The 18013-nt window shown below is 38.2% G+C and overlaps 1 protein-coding gene across 3 annotated transcripts in view; it reads right to left on the reverse strand.

Moving 5' to 3' along the window:
• Nucleotides 1-306: 306 nt before the first annotated feature.
• Nucleotides 307-18013, reverse strand: part of TAB2 (TGF-beta activated kinase 1 (MAP3K7) binding protein 2) — a 61525-nt gene continuing 43818 nt past the window's right edge. Inside the window, exons 2-7 of one of the 3 annotated variants that reach the window (XM_069010401.1) lie at nt 16765-17052; nt 13408-14920; nt 6575-6735; nt 5838-5931; nt 4445-4525; nt 307-2266 (exon numbers count right to left, since the gene is read on the reverse strand). In XM_069010401.1, the coding sequence (XP_068866502.1) occupies nt 2121-2266; nt 4445-4525; nt 5838-5931; nt 6575-6735; nt 13408-14920; nt 16765-16890 (2121 nt within the window). In that variant the 5' untranslated portion in view covers nt 16891-17052 and the 3' untranslated portion in view covers nt 307-2120. The remainder of the gene's footprint in view (nt 2267-4444; nt 4526-5837; nt 5932-6574; nt 6736-13407; nt 14921-16764; nt 17053-18013) is intronic. The other 2 variants (XM_069010402.1, XM_069010403.1) reach the window with 2 other exon arrangements.

The following is an 18013-nucleotide window of genomic DNA, read 5'->3' on the forward strand; positions in this document are numbered from 1 at the left end:
GTCAGTGCAACTTTATGAAATACATTCCTTATGCTCACTGAATTGGAATTAAACAGAGTAACGCATGGGAGGAGAGACAAGGTTCAACAAAACAAAGGCTTAAATAAAAACTCTGGTTATTAGAAATCAGCCTACTTTTAATACTGTTAATGCTTACTGTTCTGTTGAGTATTCTGTTGCTCCACAGCATGGAAAAAGCAAACAAATCACGAAAGAAAACATTAGAATATAATTTTTTTTTAATTTTTATAAATAACTTATCTGTTACAAAGGCAGTTTACCCAGCTAAATCACAAAACCATCAACTCAAGATATCCAAATTAGGTTTTATTAATAAACAGGTAAAAACTGATTTGTCAATCTTCACATAGAACTGCAGATGAAGCTGAAAAACAAGGCCTCATTTTATAAACAAAATGCATTGAATGCAAGTGCTTTGGGTCTACTGCCTAATTACCTGGGATTGACATTTTCTTCCCACATAAAAAAAATGCAAAGCCTTCAAAACAAAGGCCTCTGTGCATTCACATAGATCACTTGTAAAACTCCTAATAAAAGTGTCCACTGGCGGATGTTTACAGTGGGTGACAGTCTACTTTGTCTCTTGCTACATTGTTAGCACTCCCTCCAGCCTCACGCTAAGTGCTGCTGCTACATCATTCTTTGTGTGCCGTCTTTCATGCATATTGTACTGGAATTCCATTTTCTTGATCTCGGTTACATACATCCCCGATAATGTGAGTATTTTCCTTAAAAAAATAGATCATCAAAATAAAAGAGATGCTTGAGGTTGCTTCAGTGTTCAAGTCTGTTTGATTTCTCTTTTCCAGCCTTTATTTCAGTTGTCCTAAATATTGCTATCCTTGTTTTCTATAAATATGAGACTTCACCACAAAGTCAGGTTTAGAAACTGGCTGCCAAAACAGGAAAGCATTTAAAGTCCTTGAACAAAGCTGTATGATGCTGCTGCTGTTGATTTTGGCACTGTATGTACTTCCCCAATGAATCTCTCTTCAGGAGTCTGCAAGATACCCAGCAGATGAAGCAAGCTTAACTCGGATGCTGATCTGTTGGTGGGTTGAAAGTTTCCTAGTATAAAGTTTCCTCACACCAGACAAAATGCTCCCTTTGTGTCACCCACCGTAAAACTCAGTGTACAGAGTGAACTATATGCATAACTCTTGCAACTTTTCCTGCACTTTTACCACGCTGCATCTGCAGGTCTTCACAGATCATCAGCATTTACAAGAGCAATGTACAGAACGAGCAGAGGAAAGCTATTTTGTGCATAGTTTCTTATTAATGCTCTTATTTTAAGGCATTGCTTCTCTCAGATAAAAGCTTAAAAAAAGGGACATGATCGTGCTTAATCACTTAAAGGGAAAAAAGAAAGTTAACAAAAAGACTATTACACTATACATACAGAAGTACAAGAAAATAATAAAGGTGAAGAAAAGAAATCACTTAAAGCAGGCTCTAGAGCTATGTACAGTAGGAAAAGCTTTGGGGTATTTCACTGTGTGTATTGTACAGACAACGCATGCAGTTTTTCCTTTTCATCTTTAGATGTGATTGTACTGATTTCTGGCTTCACAGAGATGTTTTCAGGGAAGACAAGGCAAAGAGTACCACTGATTTGTGAAGTTCTTCCCTTTATCAAAGGCACTATGTGGCAGCAAACAGTTTAAATATTTAAACCTTGATCCTTTTAAGATCTCCTCTGTGCATGTAGTGTTTCACTGAAAGCTCTGAAAACAAAAACACTAGCACTCTATTCCTTTCCCCTGTCAAAATTCAGTAGTGACATCGGGGCAGAGAAGAGGATGGGCAACACCCAGGCACTGAACACGGTGTGTGTTACTGGTAATACTGTACATGGTTTAGGCAGCTGGCGAGTCTCTCAGCAGATTGCCCTTCAGCCGATCAGTGTCAACTGCCTGCGACACAACTCTGAGGTATTGCTTGCTCTGTGGGCTGACATTTAACATTAGCAAAATACCATCTCGTCACACCTTCCATTTTACAAAATCCTATGCATAAATGCTTTTTTTGCCCCCCAATGACTCGACAATTCCTTGTACGTTTGCTATTGTTTTACGGAAGGTAATGGGCCTGTTGGCTCAGAAATGCCTGGGCATTTCACACTGTTCACAGCGATTTAAGGCCGGATGATTTAAAAAAGTACAGGCGGTACAACTCCACTGAGCTCCCTCATCTTCATCTGTGTCTGGAACAGTCTTTGGTGTTTTCACAATGGATCTCTGATCTGTGACATGGAAGAGATAAGATAAGCAGTTACTAACTGAAAACAGCATGGAAAGAATTTTGAGATTTTTTTTTTTTTGAAACTGAGAACTATATTGTTCTTCTGAGAACAGCATGGTTATTACAAGTGACAGAAGCAGCTTTTTACCGCCCCCTTGACTACAGCTTGATTGTAAGTCAGCCAAAAGGCTCAAGGTAAAACTATGAAAAGCAAGTTTCCCATCGCTTAACTCTGCTTTCTTCTCTCAGTTCAAAGCTATTGCATAAAAAGGAGGCAAAATTTGCAAATTAATCAGCACAGGAAACACAGACAAGATTTAGAAGTTTGAGGTCTACAGAGTGGTCTAAAATTCATTCTGACAAGAACTAAGTGCTCTGTAACCCTTTGACATGTTTAACTTTTTGATCCTAGAACAAAGGTAGCAGTTCTTCCTCAAGCCAGCTCAGCAGATGTACTGAAGAAAAACCAATGCCTGGCTCTTTAACACTAGAGTAATCCTCCCTACCACACAAACACGTCTTTTTGCATGTGTTAGACAACAACCTTCAACTATTTTAAAAGAGAAAAGAAGGAGAGAAAAGGGATGAAAAGAGACATGATCGACTTCTCAAGGATTCCCAGTTTAGGCAACTGCAAAATCCTTTAGTCATTATTTCATCGGGAGAACATCTCATCAGCAACTAGTCAATGGCAATTGCTGCAAAATGACAGCAAGAGCTTCAGGAAGTACAATGGTACTGATCACAGTTGCAAGAATTATTTTTGTTCTTTTGTGAACAGCGGTAATCGTGGTTTAAGTAAAAGCTTACATGATAGCTAAATTGAAGCTTGAAATGAAAATTCAAGTTAATGAAGAACTAAGATACAGCAGTGATACTTTTTTTAAAAGAAAGAAGAAAAAAAAGGTAATTGATAGAGGGACTTTAGAGCTTTATAAACCAGTCAGTGTTAATTTTGCATTTTCAAGATAGATTGAATGAAACACTTAAATTTGTGAGTTCCTAGAAGATAAGCCAATAGAAATGTTTTGTAACAATTAGTCACAAAAAATTAACTTTTCTTCTTTGATGCGTTAGTTTTTATTTACTGTAAAAGGAACTACAAAGTTGACAGAACTTGTAAGTTCTTCACGGTTTAGTAGTAAAATGTGTCTAATAGGAATGTGTATGGATTTAAGTTTACTTGGTATTTTCACTACCAGCTGAGGTAACGAAGGATAAAAAAATGCTTTATAAAGTATGAAGAACAGTATCGGTTTGGAAGTGTTGCAAATAGTCTGCAGGACAAGAAGTCCAATTTATCTAGACCATCTTACAATGCAGAAATGTCAGCAATCTGTAAGATGAGATTCTGTAACAACAGTTACTGCACACTACAAGGACCAATCACATGCACATATGTATTATGTGGAGAACTTCCTGGACAGAAAGACTGCACAGAAACATCAGTGGATTATCTGTTTCATGTGGTGGTCTGCCTAAGGTCATAGTATGATGCTGCTCCAAACAAGTTAATTTCATTCTCTGCTTTATGTAAAACACAAGAGGTAAATGTTCTGCTTTGTTTGGCATCCTGAGAGGGATAAAAATAAGTAACATGGAAACTAATGACAAGTAGAATGTTTAAGAGTGGCTAATATTCAGCAATACTGACTGCCCTACTGGACTGCATCACATTCCTCTTCAACTATCTAGAACTATATTTACCAATAGTCAGAAGAGGCTTTAATGTAACTTGTTATTACAGATTCTACAGTAGCCACGAATTCCAGTCAGGGTAACCAACCTGAGTTGTTACTACATTTAAGTAAATCTACTGTTTTCACTGTGGATAATGGTGAATTCATTTAAGTGAGTTTCACTGATCCCTGAACAACATACCTCATGCTCATTTCTAAAGAAAAGACAGATGCTTCCATTACATAAACTACCTTCCAATGTATTATCCATCTTTAACATAACTCATTTAATATACTTCTCTTTCCTTAACGTATGAATAGAGAGGAAACAAGAGCAAACAGAAGCACACTTACTGCCAATACAAATAAAATGCAAGGTTTGTATGCTTTTGAAGTAATCTATTTCATACTCAACACTTGAGCAAGAGTCATAAATTAGAACTTGGTATTAGATACAAAACAGGTATTTGTATCAAATCCAAATTTTATCAATACAATACCTTTGGGTTTTGGTGGCACGGGACCAAGAAATCCAATATTATCGTAAAAATTATGAATGGCGCTGGGATTAAAATGTGGTCCTAAAAATAAAAAAAAAAAAGGGGCAGCAGTTTAAAAAAACAAACTTGAGTAGGGAGGCATATCAGTTTTTTCTGGCAATAACTCTGTAACAATACTATTATTCACTTATCACTTTTTATATCAAGGTGTCAATACAGACCCTAGTGAGATATTAGTGATGTCAGCAATACACTTTAAGAAACTTATTGCCCAAAATATGCAATATAAAATAAGTCAGAGACAAAATCTAGCAAACCAAACTCCTTAGAGTTATCTTTCTGCCACTCTTTAAGATAATTTTTAAGTAAATCTTAGTTGACTTTTTCCACATTGCAACTTTACTCAGAGATATCTTACCTACTATGCAGTTTATTATACACGCTTAGAATTAAAACTCAGAGGAAGTTCTAAATGCAATTTACTGTAACAAGCAAAAAAACATCACCCACCATTCGCTCTAAGGTCAGGTTTTTAGTGCAGCATTACATTCAGCACAGCTGTCTACCTTCTCCTGAACTGCAGGTACATTGTCTGAAGGAGAACTTTTGTGGCTCATGTCCCAACTGATCTAACAGCTCCCTGCTGCTGAAATTGGGAAGTATTAGTTCCTTCCCTCTCACTATCTCAGTTCTCCCTTCCCGTGCCTCTCCCTCACATCAGCTGTAGCAAGCTTTTCCAGCAATGCAAGAGTTGTAGCTTGGCTGGTGAACAGAATCGGCTCTGCAAAGGGTCTAAAAAACTAACAGAGAGACAGAGCTCAGTAAGTGGCAAGAGAGAGAAGCAGGAAGAGAGGCGGCTCTTGAACTGGCAGCTCTTGAACTGGCTCAGCTGTCTCATAATTTCATCCCCATGAGCAAAGGCTGAGTCCCTGCAGACAAGTAAAGCAGAGAGTACACTGGAAGTTACAACTGCACTTTATATTTGCTAACTTGAGAGGCTAAATACAGACAGAAGTGGAAGACAAAAGAGAGAGATGGACACATATATATATAGTTGTATCATTCAAAAACTTGTTCTCTCTTTGATACTCAGATAACGAGATCTCTCCCCCTCCCCCCAGCACTTAATAAATAAATGGCATCACAAACTTCTCTCTTCTGAGCCAAGTATGAAATAGGAATGACTGTGGGATTAGGAAAATCATATGGCCAACAAAAACAACAGGCTTTAAAGACAGTTACTTCCTTGGTTTCACTCAAACTAATGTGAAGATTTTGCAAATAGTGTGTATATCACTTACGTCATCATTTATGACACAGACCTTTTTGAAACATGTGGACAGTGAAAAAAAATAAACATTTACAGATACTGATGGACTAAGACATACTGTACCTCTTGCTTGAAAAAGATCAATCTCTTTGGTTAGGCAATCTATGTCTATCTGCAGCTGTCTGTTACAACTTCTTAACTGTTGCATTTCTTCCAGCTGAAAAAATAAATCTGCCTGTTAGACTAATTTTCCCAGTTTAATAACAGTTATCATTCACACACAGGTAGATAGCATTTAGTTTTTTCAGAAATGATGATAAAAGAATCTTCCCTAATGACCACCTTTCTTTTAATCCAAGCATAATCTTAGAAAAAGCTTCCAGACCCACTGAATAGCTCTCTCTCACCAGAGTTCAGAGCTGACTGAACAACTCCAAACAGCAGACAGGGCACAGCCAATGGTCTGGTCCAGCAGATCAATGGATGATCAGAGAGCACTGAAAACTGGTGCATTAATCAGTTTATTTGAGCTCAGTATATGCATAAAGACCAAAAAGTACTTGGTGTGATAGCAGTATGAGTACTAAGTTGTAGTCTGAAATGCTAGAAAGGATTACCAGGTCAAACCTTTTGTGACTGTCTTTAAAAGCAATACTTCATAAAGCAATTAGCGAACTGCAAGGTTGTGGTTAAACAACACATTTTTAGTCCCTACTCTGAACTATACTGTTTACAGCTTAAATCTAACTATACTGCCCATCCCTAGTCTATTGTCAATATATGAACAACCCTTCTTTCAATTTATTGCGACAGACCACACTTGTGGTTTGGGTTTATACCCTACAGACATTTCAACTTACTGATGGAATTTGGGAAACAGAATTCGATCTTTTCAGGCGCCTTCGTGTTAGATTATTCTCCATTTCATTGACCTCTGATTTTAGTTTATCCAACTTTTTCTTTTGAACCTCAAGTTCTCGTTGAAGTCGCTCCATCCTGGCCTTCTGGTGTACCAGTAAAGCTGCAATACATAAAGTCCCATTTTATCTACTTTATTATCCTCCACATGGCAACACCAGATAAAGATACAAGTTAGTATTCTTTTGGGAAAAAACAGACAAAACCACTATTACAGACTGCTTTTCCATTCTCCTCACAAGAAAACCTCTGCCATAAGACAGAAAGTGCTATGTTTTTGAAATTAGCACAAACTAACTACAGACAAGCAAATATGAGAAAGCCATACAACATAATAAATGGCCATGCAATATTTAACTGTAATCTGTAAAAACCTGCAAGACTGACTACCCAAAGCCAGCAACAAATATTTCTTTGCGTATTCAGCCTAACCACTGTTAAACAGGTAGCATGAAGAGGATTTCAGACAGACAACTGCAATATGGAGCACTACATATGCTTACTGCAATTAGGATTGGACCCAGTGTTCATCATAGTAGGACCCAACAAATGAAACCAAACCAGAAGTAAGCACACCACTAGCAAACTGTAATATTTATCAGAAGCTGGATGGTATGTCATCTTATCCCTAAACTATGGTGCAGAACCATTAGTTCAGCTTCTAATTTCTAACACTGCTTACTATTTGTAAAGCAAAAAGCACAAGGAGACCTCATTTAGAAACAATGAAGTTAGCATTTAAACCAGTTTTTTAAAGGTATGAAGAACCTAAGTAGCAGATGACACAAATTCATGCAATCTAATGAGTTTATTTCATTGAAGGCACGTTTACTATCAAATATCATCACAAAAGCAGATTTCACTGCTCAAAGTAATAATCACCGTCTATAAAAATGTAATTCATTAAAGAAACCAAAGAATCATTTTAACTTCTGTGCAGCCATTCATTCATCCATTAAACTACTAACTCATATAAACTGTGATCAGTTTCACAGACTATAAATACTTTTATATCACCCTGGAAATTAAAAAAAAGTAGCAATAACAAGGTATTTTAAAAAGACTGAATTTGCCTCACAAAGTCTTTAAGCCAAACTCTAGCTGGAACATGATGCTTAGATCCTCACGATTTCTTCAGGTATCAAAAAATTAGAAGCACTCAAATCTGGTTGCCTAGGTTTCCAAACTAGTAGCAGGAGAAAAAAAATAGCACATTCAAAAGATGCAACTTTCCACATCTTTGGCAAGAACGGTCTTCTGTTCCAGCTCCTGCCTGTTCATTCATTCACACATCATGTTTTGTCTTCCTGATGTTCTTCCAAAGGAGGAACCATGTCAAACTATTTTGGAACAGTGTTACAGACTGTAAGGCCTTACTGAGATCGAGCCTAGGCTTTTGAGTCACATGTGTTCACAAAACACTGAAATGACACCTGGCTTTTGCTAGGTTTTGCACAAATCAGAGAAGTTTTCATAAACAGACACCTTTATTTTGGGTCACAGTAATTGCACTACAGGAAAAATTGCAGCTGTGCTCATATGTAATATAAAACCATAATAACTGAAATCTCAAGATGGATTTTTGTTGAAGACTTGGAATTATCAGGTAAGTAATCTCAATAGACAGTCTCTCCTCTCAAAAAGCCTTTTACAAACAAATGTAGCTGCAACTCTAAAGAAAGGAAATCAAAGACTACCTTGCCTCTACTCCTGCAGGGAGTGTACAAGCCCTTTCTCCTTCTACATTCTATTTCTACTTTTAGACACTTCTGTTTTCATTACCTTGGTAAGACTGCTGAGGCACCACAGCTATGATGCTCCACTGACCAGACTCAGAACTCTTCAGACCTGTTAAACTGTGGATGCAGGCTGCTGGTGAGTAGCCAGTGCTGCTGGATGTGGTAGGTGAAGAGCACAGTTACCAGAATATCAGGTTGCACGGCATGGCTTGGCCTGAAGAGTACAACTATGACTAAGACTTTGCCTGTGCATCTCCCACCTCCTTTTTTGTTTAAGCTACTCTTGTAAAGGAAAAACCCACCATTTCTCATTTTGATGTTCTCCCACTTGTGAGGCTTAGAAATTTAGCAGTCATGACGGAACTGCACAAGGAGGAGAAGGCACTGACAGATGCCCACAGCACTACTACATGCTTTTCATTTCCATGTCATGTCTGAAAAGCTATGTAATTTATTCTCATATGAGCTTTGTGACTACCATCTGACAATTTCAAATCCCAACAGGTTTTAAAAACACACATTAAAAATTACCACTATGATTAAAGAAGAATCACTTGATATCATATACTATTCTTCTATTATGAAAAGTAACTTTGATAAGGAACTTGAAAGAGATTGGTTTAAGTGGAGACTTTCACATATAATTTGGTAATTTTGCTTAAATACCAATTTGGCAGCTGCAGGAAAACAGTGGTGGGGGAAAAGACAAAACCCCCCCCGCCTTTCAGTGCGGTATTTATGAGGCAATTTAAGTATTCAGCTCCCTCTAGTGTTGCTCAGAGCAACTGAAAACGTTCAGAAAAACTGCAGTTGAATTTCTTAATTAAGTACAAACAGGATACTTGGCACATTAAGCTTTTTACACTTCTGCACGTTTGCATTCAGCAGAGTGCAGTACACTTCAATGCTCTGGCAGATGCCACTGTTTCCTCTGACACTCAAAGTGCACATTTTTCACAAAAATGCTATATATCATCGTAATTACAGAGAGCATGAAAGTCTGGAGGACAAAAGTTCACTCTTCCTCTCCCAGAGACCTTCTCAGTCAGGCACTAAACATACCTTTAAGTTTGTAAATGTATGCATAATTGTTTTCTCAAAGACTCTGTGCATGTGAATTTTAAAGTTAGAGTGTCTTTTGTTATTTTAAGTGTTTCTAAGATAAATTCTAATCTAGGAATACAAAGATTTCACTCTATTCTATAAACCTACTATTTCTTAAATTTCTTAGTTTGCCAGATATGGAGGGGATTTCTGGCAATGCAATTACTCTGTGGCAGGAGGTTCATGAAGTCTCAAAACACACTTACGCTTATGCATGCTTTCAAAACCTCTATTTGAAGCTGCACAAAATTCAGTCATTTGATATGCAAATTCAGTAGTTCAAACTGATTTTTTTGTTCTCTCTTTTCAATACTTTCTTCACTTAATTTTTAAAAAGAGCTTCACTGAAGAGGGGGGCCTGATATACAGAGCCAAATAGAAGGTGTTTTTTTTTTTCTTAAACCACATGATGCAATGGGCTCAGAGCCCCTTGGAGCATGGGCCACAGCTTTATCTCATTCAAGTCCTTTTTCTTAAACATCTACAAGGACTGGCTAAGAATTAAGGAAACTTGTTTCCTGCAGCTTTATTTATTTTTCAAAGTTTTAAAAAGCTCCAAGAAACCAAATCAAGAGCTGTGCAAAATGTTAATTTACTAATCTAGTTTATCAATTAATTTATTTACATTAAAAACACAGTGGCAGGAACTGCTAAGGAAACATGCATCCACATATATAACTATAGTTGGTACCAATGATTCACTCAACTTTGCACACCATCCTCTTTCAAGTTAAAGAAAATACTATGAAAAAGTCAGACAGTCAAAGCCATGTAATACTTAACCAAAGGACTTAAGCTCCCTCGTAAGAAAACATCAACCTAATGATTTTATTACACAATTATGTATTTTCTTGATTGAATGCCTTCCCATTATACAGATGGAAAGCTATATGCAGAATGAGCAACTATTAAATAACTGTTCAGCCTCATTACTCATCACATGACTTGCATGCTTACAGAGTGTCCATCACAAAAATGTATGAGTACAGAATTTTCAGTTTCTAACAGGGTTTCACTTTTTTATCTGTAAGACACTTTATACTAAACTAAATTACATATATATTATATATTGAAATCTCACTTAACTACTTCATATTAATAAAACTAATTATGAATTGTAATCTCTGCTAAGTAATGGGAATACTCCTGTGCACAGACAGAACTGATACTGAAGAGAGGAGCATAAAAATGCATCCTCTTTTGGCTGTCCTTCTGGGCATGCACCTAGTATTACTCTTCTCACAGCATTATGAATTCTTACTGACTTCAATAGGGGACACATGCACTCAACACTTCCACAAGCAAGTCCTCAGTATCTCAAACTAGAGTCCTAGAAAACAAGAAACATCCCTCAGCAACCGGTTTTGAAAAGTCTGGTGACAGCGAGTTTCTTAGGATCACAGAGTCAGTGCCAGAGATACAACCAAGCCTTCCAGGGAAATGACACTGATTTTATCTGAGCAGTACGCACTCTTTTACACATTATATAACCTCCAGGTTTGGCAGCAAAAAAGACAGATCTGGGGCAGCCTTCTATTACCCACTGTGACTTTCTTGGGAGGCAAACCAGAAACATAATCACGGAAGGAGACAGGAGTGCCTACACACACCATAATCAAGTAAAGCTTCTTAGATGGCAAGCACCTAGAGAGAGGTCCAACACATCTTCTGTTCTCCTGGGTTGGACCATGCATATAAATGTAAAGTAAATAAAAAGAGCAAAGGAAATTTCCTTTGACATCAAAGCAACTCCACTTTCCACCTCAGGTTTCTTTTTCCCCAAACCAGTTCTCCCTGCCAAGATAAGGAGCATTCTGGCAGAAATGGAAAAGCTGATGAAAATGCATTTTTCTCCAGTCATGGCCAGAGAAACTACTCATCTTCTCTGGCTAAAATTAAACTGAAACAAGCACCTAGCATGGAAGGCTTCTGGCAGTTTGGTTAAATTATAAGCAGTTTAGAACACAGAAGATATCAAGTAACTCAAATCCCTTTTTGTATGTAAGAGGAAAAAACCCCACTGCTAAATGTAAGAAACATGTTTAAAAGCAACAATTAGGATTTCCAGACATCAATACCATATAAGTAAATCTATCACAGACTTCTCAACTTTCCAAATATTAATGGTAACAAAAATGTTAGAAATACTGCACTTATTGCAGCAGAAATGGAGCACACATGCCAGAAACCCAAAACACCTCTAGATGTAAGGAACTTCAGCAGCACAAGTGAACTTTCTAGTGAAGGACACAGAAGGATGGTGTCTTCTTAAGGTCCCTTGTACCAGCCCACGTCATACATCTACACATCATCTAAAAGCTGCATCTTGGTGTCTGGAAGAGCTGGGCTCCATAGCAGGTAGGAGGTCAATGCTTCTGGAATTCTAGGTTGTGTATCAAGCTTGACCCATCTTGATAAGCAGAATGCTGATAACCTGCAGCTTTTAGAGATTGTGCAGGATGTTACAGTGGCCATCACTACCAAGGGTACAAGAGATAAAGAGGCAGACCTGGCAGAAGTCGATGCCCTCAGAAAGCAAAAACAGAAGAAAGGGACAACCCCCCAAAAAGTACCAAAAATGAAGTTTTGCAACCCCCTAAAAAGTACCCAGCTTGCTTGGGAAGCAAGTTCATGATCTAGAAGAGTGTTTAGAGCCTAAGTATAAGATTGCAATTGCTTAATTTCTGGGTATATGAAGTTTTCCAGGACTAAGACTAAAACAGACAGCTAAGTCTTCCTCCAAAGTAAGAAAAGGAAATACGATCTGGGGGGGGGGGCAATTTGTTTTGCTTACCTACAGATGAATTTTCTGAAGTTCTTTATGCACCGAACATAAGAGAATGTAAGGATGATTAGCTTTTTGGTTTTGACACATAATCTTTAGAAATTTTTGAGTTAGGATTGACTATTCCTCACCAAAGATGATTATATCCAGAAGTAGTGCACAAGCTAGCATCGCTTTTTGATTTATTTCATTACTATAGTACTCCAGATGCAGACCTGGCTTTCTGTGTCTTGATCACTGTACGTACTTACACAAAATAAAATGGCAAAATTCATCTGAAAAATGTTTACAGTGGTCATGGAACAAGCCAGTTTTTTTAGTTCTGAATTGTTTGCTAAGTCCAGAGAGGACCAGCGAGGTCAAAGACAAATTATTTTGACAACCTATCATGAATACTGCTTAAATATCCTAAGACTCATCCCACATCTTTATATAAAAAGCTTACAGCAGAGTTAATAAACCATCAAGCTGGTCATAAAAGCATGCACACCCATGAAAACAGAAGGAAAAAGATTAACAGGTTATCTTGCTGTATCACATATTCTAAATTTTACTCTTCCATTACCACTGAACCCTTAAAACACATTCCTTTGGTTTGGTGCTCCTTCTCACATTTTAAAATGTAACAGAAGTATCAAGACTTTAAGCATTTTATTGTCAGGCACAGAGTAGGAAACATGGAGGCCAACACTTTATCCCACTAAATGCTTTTGAAGTCTGCTTTTCCTTCTTCCTAAATAACACTCGCAAAAAAATAAAAGGGGAACATTATCCAATGCAAACAGTATCTCAACTGATTCAGAAATCTGACAGTGGAATTGTAGCTTTAAATCACTCGGACAAGTCGAACAAACGTACACGTTTCTTTCAGAACAACATAAAAATGAAGATGGTATGACTCCATTAAACAGATAATGTACCTACTTAAGACAAGCAGAAGAATTATTTCCAAGTATTCAGTTTCATGTCTTTACCATAAAAAGAAATCTATGATTTGCTTATAAACCACTTTTATTTATTTAGGAAACACTCACAAATGCTAAAATTAAAGATACTATATTAACATCACAAAGGTTCCTGTTCTGCAATCTACACACTGAATTGACAACCTGGTCAAAATCTCTACAATTTATATTAAGAACATTACCTTGCGTGTAGGCAGCATCATCAGATCCCATACTCAATTTCCGTGCATCACTGATCCTATCCACATGTGCTAAAACAGGGTCAGTAAGATGCTGGATACCCTCTGGTTCAACATAGTGATCAGGAAGGTTTAGAAGGTTTGTAGGTTCAAAAGTTGGGGACACTACCCCTGGGGAAACTGCAGGGGGCTTATTTGGAGAAACTGTAATTTTAAAAGTATATTTTGTGTTAGGCTGCGTAACAACCACTCGAGGAGAGGTTGCAGTGGTGCTGTTGCCCACTGCTCGACTCTTGGGTGGATGGTGATGAATAAATGCAGGACCCATGCTTACTTGACCAGACATATTCCTAGCAGTAGTAGATACTCCAGGATTTGTCGATATGAAAAGTGTGGGCTGGTTCCGCACAAGCTGATCATCTCCTGTTGTGGCATTTGCTGAAATGTAGACCTTGGGCTGACCACGTGTGATCACTTCATCAGTATTTGGAGGACTGGCCGATATGTAAACAGTGGGCTGACTTCTACTTAATGTCTGGCTGTTGAGGGAAGAGGGAACAGTGGAGGTGCGAGGGCCAGTTGAACGCAACTTAGAAGAACTGTTTCTTTGTGGCGGTTCAAGTTTGATTTCAATTTGATTTTTGCGAGGTCCTGTGGATATATTCTGAATGTTGTATTGGCTATGAGCAGAAGATTGTGAGCTACCAGATGAATGAATCATAGGTGCTTGTGGAGTAGTAGGAGAACTGATAGGCATGTACACATGAGAAGTCTGGTGGCCTTGCTGGTTTGGCTGTGTTGAGTGTTGCGATGAGGTATGTGGCGTAGTACTGGATGTAGGAATAGTAGTCCAGGGACTTGGCTGAGAAGGCTGGTAGACTTGCTGAGGGTGCATGGGATTAAACTGAGATGCCCAGCCTGGCTGCTGCTGTGTCTGTCGAGCAGTACCACTAGGAGCTGTGATGTAAGGCCTAATATAGATAGAATTTCCCTGGGGACTGTTAAGTACAGGAGGAGGTACACCATGTATGTGCAAAGACGTTGGGGTATTGCGACCAGGCTGAATGTTTGGGGCTAAAGTTACCATAATGGGGTTGAATCTGGGTGTTTGTTGAGATAAGTTAGATACTCCTTTGCTGCCTAGGTGAAATCCAAGATGCTGCCCTGGATTAGAAGCACTAACTGTATTAGACATCCCAAAGACATTAAATCCTTGTGGAACCTGCGCAGGTGCTGTCTGTGGTTCCTGCTGAAACAGTTCATTGTTGGACTGACTGGTTTGAAGGTGTCCATCACTAACACTGTGAGCTAGAGTCCTACTTCCATTCATTCTACTTCCTTCTCTTCCATGGTGATAGATGTTCTGTGACTGCAAATCCAAATTCAGAGATGTCATGTGATTTCGTAGTCCAGGAATCCCAGAATCATCCGAAAAACTTAGGTCTCCTTCACCGTAGAGATACTTTGTGCTCTCCTGAGAGAGAACTGCACAGCAGGCATCCAAATTATTGTTATTCTAAAAGAGACAGATGAAAGTTTGACATTACTGATAAAATATTCTCATAGTTACATATGCATACGTCCAATCATAACTGGAAAATTAACAATGTAGCATTAGACAGAAAGCTTTAGGTGGCTGGCTAGCATAGCTGCTCTACACACACAAGGGGCTTGCATGTGAAGCTCACTGTTCTGGGAACAGTGACTCAGCCAGTGGCACCAAGAGTGGAGGTGTGCAATGTCTCTGAAGCAGTGACAGGGAGATCCCGGACTTTGACAAGCCAGCTTTATACCGTATGATACCCCTTGGATGAATACTTTCCCTAGTCCTTCTCAGTTTCAGAACCATCTTCAGCAGAGACCAAATCTCTGGCTTTAGGGAGGAAAATGACAGCAGGAATAGATTCACAGAATCTGCACAGTATTAGTTAATAACTTAAAAAGAGGAAAACATGTTTATTTTAAATGTTTTCCCAAAAACTTCAATACCAGTTATGCATTACCTCCTGCTGAAAATGGAAAGTGAATCTTACAAAGAGAAGAAACACGCTGACCCAAGGAACTGTACATGACTTCAGAAGAAATGTAAAAATCCAGTTTATACAAATACAGCAGGACTACTCTACTCTTTTGTAAGATGATCCAAAACCCAGAGGACATTTGTACTTTCATTTTAAACCACTGCTTGCAAAGCTTTTAAATACTTATATTTGTACCTTTTAAAACTTGTAATAGGATGACTTAGAATAGAAACCACAACCTAGCTAATTCTTTAAGAACATTTCAGAAGCAAACAGTTAATCTCTCTTATCTTTTTACACGTTTACTAATACTGTACTCAGATCTTCCCAATTTAGTTTCCTACAGAAGGATTTTTAGAAAGAGTGGACGTACATCAGTGACATAATTTCTTCATACTGTGCTCTGTCTGTATCACTTTTCACACAGAACCTCCCGCCCCCCAAGAAATAAAGGTTAATACTTTCAGCCAGAAGAGCCCCTGTTCAGGCCCATGTTATTAACACTAAATAGGTGACAAATCCATCCAGCACATAGAAACAGTTACTCGAAAAAAATGCAAGTGATCAAGGAAAAAAACTGCATATGCCAAGTAGCAACATTATCAGTTAGTTAAAGAGTAACACAACCAGATAAACTGCTCCATGCTACATGCTTTCTATTATGTCATTTTTGTTAAACTAGCAGACATTATTTCTCATTCCTCAACCATGACGAAGGTGACAGCATTGTGCAGATATAGCAAGATTGTCTCTACCTTACAGATTTACAAAAACAATAAAGAGAAAAGAAAACAGAAGTGGGAGAGCGATGACAAGGCTAAACTTCACCCACAAAACCGTAACTATCAGTTCATACAGACCAGATGCAGTTCTGAATTCTTCCAAATTAAAGCAAAAAAAAAAAATCCCCAAAAAACCCCAGCCACAAAACCTTTTAAAATAATAGGATTCCCTAAAGGCTATCTAACAAGCCAGCTCGATATAAGGATTGCTGCAAAAAAGTATTCAGATATATGAAATCGGATCAAATTGATGATATGCATATTGGCTCTAGTTTGGAATAAGCACCAGAGGACAAAGTAATCAAAGGAAGTTAGTAGTGAAGAAAGGAAACACACGGACAGAACAGTGGGTAAGAGAAGATAAGAACAATAGCCTGGTATTTGTTGCAAAGGAGAAAAGGGAGCCAGAAAAGGGAAAAAGATAGGATGCCACAGAAAAACAAGCTAGAAAGACCTCAAAGGCAGATTCTGCATGAACTTAAGTGAATTAAAATTATTAACAGAAAGGCCAAAAATACCAAACCAAAAGGAACAGGCCAAGCTTGCCAGGCCCTTACATTCAGGTTGAATGCATTTCTTTGGACAATTTTTTTTTCTTTTTTAAGGCTGCATCCAATCAATTCCAAAATTTCAGTGACGTCAATGAGAAAATTGGAGAACTCAAAGGGGAAACGGGGGCACATGGAACCCCTGGCATCTTCTGGCTGGCAGAGGCAGAGTTTCAACCGCTTCTAGCTCTTTACAGATCAGAGAACCGGTTGATGGCAGAATTGAGCATATTCCAGCAAAAATACCCCTCATCTTATCTCTGCCCATGTCCCAATTGAGTTTAAAATGTTGGCACCCTGAAAGAGAAAGAAAAAAAAAGAAAGAATAAGAATGTTGGAGGGAAACGAGGAAGCAAGGAGAGGACGTAGACTTGAGGAGCAGGTATAGAATGCTCCGGACACAAAAAATAGAACAACAAGGAATAATGTCCACAGACTGTGGGCACTGCAGTGACTCCTTTAAATGATGAGAATGGGAGAGCTGAATGCAGGAGGCTTGTTGGGAAGAACAGAGGGATACAAAACTTTTTAGGAATATTCAGTGCTGTCAGCCCAAAACGTTTTACTCCCTAGATTAAGCAGGTTTAAGTTTCCTCCTATTAGCTCTTTGGTGGTCCTCTGTTTTTAGCATGCAATTTATTGTTTAGGTATTTCAACAGTGGGCTATTTACCCCAAGGTATTTTCATAATCACGTTAGCCTTAATTTTTTCATTATAAGTATATAATGCTATAAAACCTTCCTTTAAAAACAGCTGTGTTTGGCTACAAAGAATTCATGGAGGAGGACTATACATTCCTTCTGCACAATTCAAAGAAACTTGCCTTGTTATAAAAGCCTCATCAATACTACTATAAACTGCATAACTGCTTATATTCTTTCAGATTCTCACCTGGAGTATAATTCCTAGTTTAAAAATAACTTCACCCTGACATATGATGCCTGCATACAAGGTATTGTGGGGGTAAGGCATTTCTTATACCAAATGTCATCAAGTACTTGCCTTTGACCTAAACTACACTTATGCCTCTATTGGAAATTCCTTCCACTATGCTCAGCTACAAGGTGGCAGAACTCAGGATTCAGACACTGTTCCAGCAGTATTGCAAACATGTGCACAAGTACTCCCAAATTCCGCATTTCAATCTTTCCCATCAGTCCACGTACAAAATTTGTTGGTTTAAAGAAGTCATGTTAGGTGGCTTTTATAATAACAAAACCCCCCAAACAAACCAAAACACAAACAAACAAAACCCCAT

Source organism: Aphelocoma coerulescens, chromosome 3 (assembly GCF_041296385.1).
Source record: "Aphelocoma coerulescens isolate FSJ_1873_10779 chromosome 3, UR_Acoe_1.0, whole genome shotgun sequence".
Classification (NCBI taxonomy): Eukaryota; Metazoa; Chordata; class Aves; order Passeriformes; family Corvidae; genus Aphelocoma; species Aphelocoma coerulescens.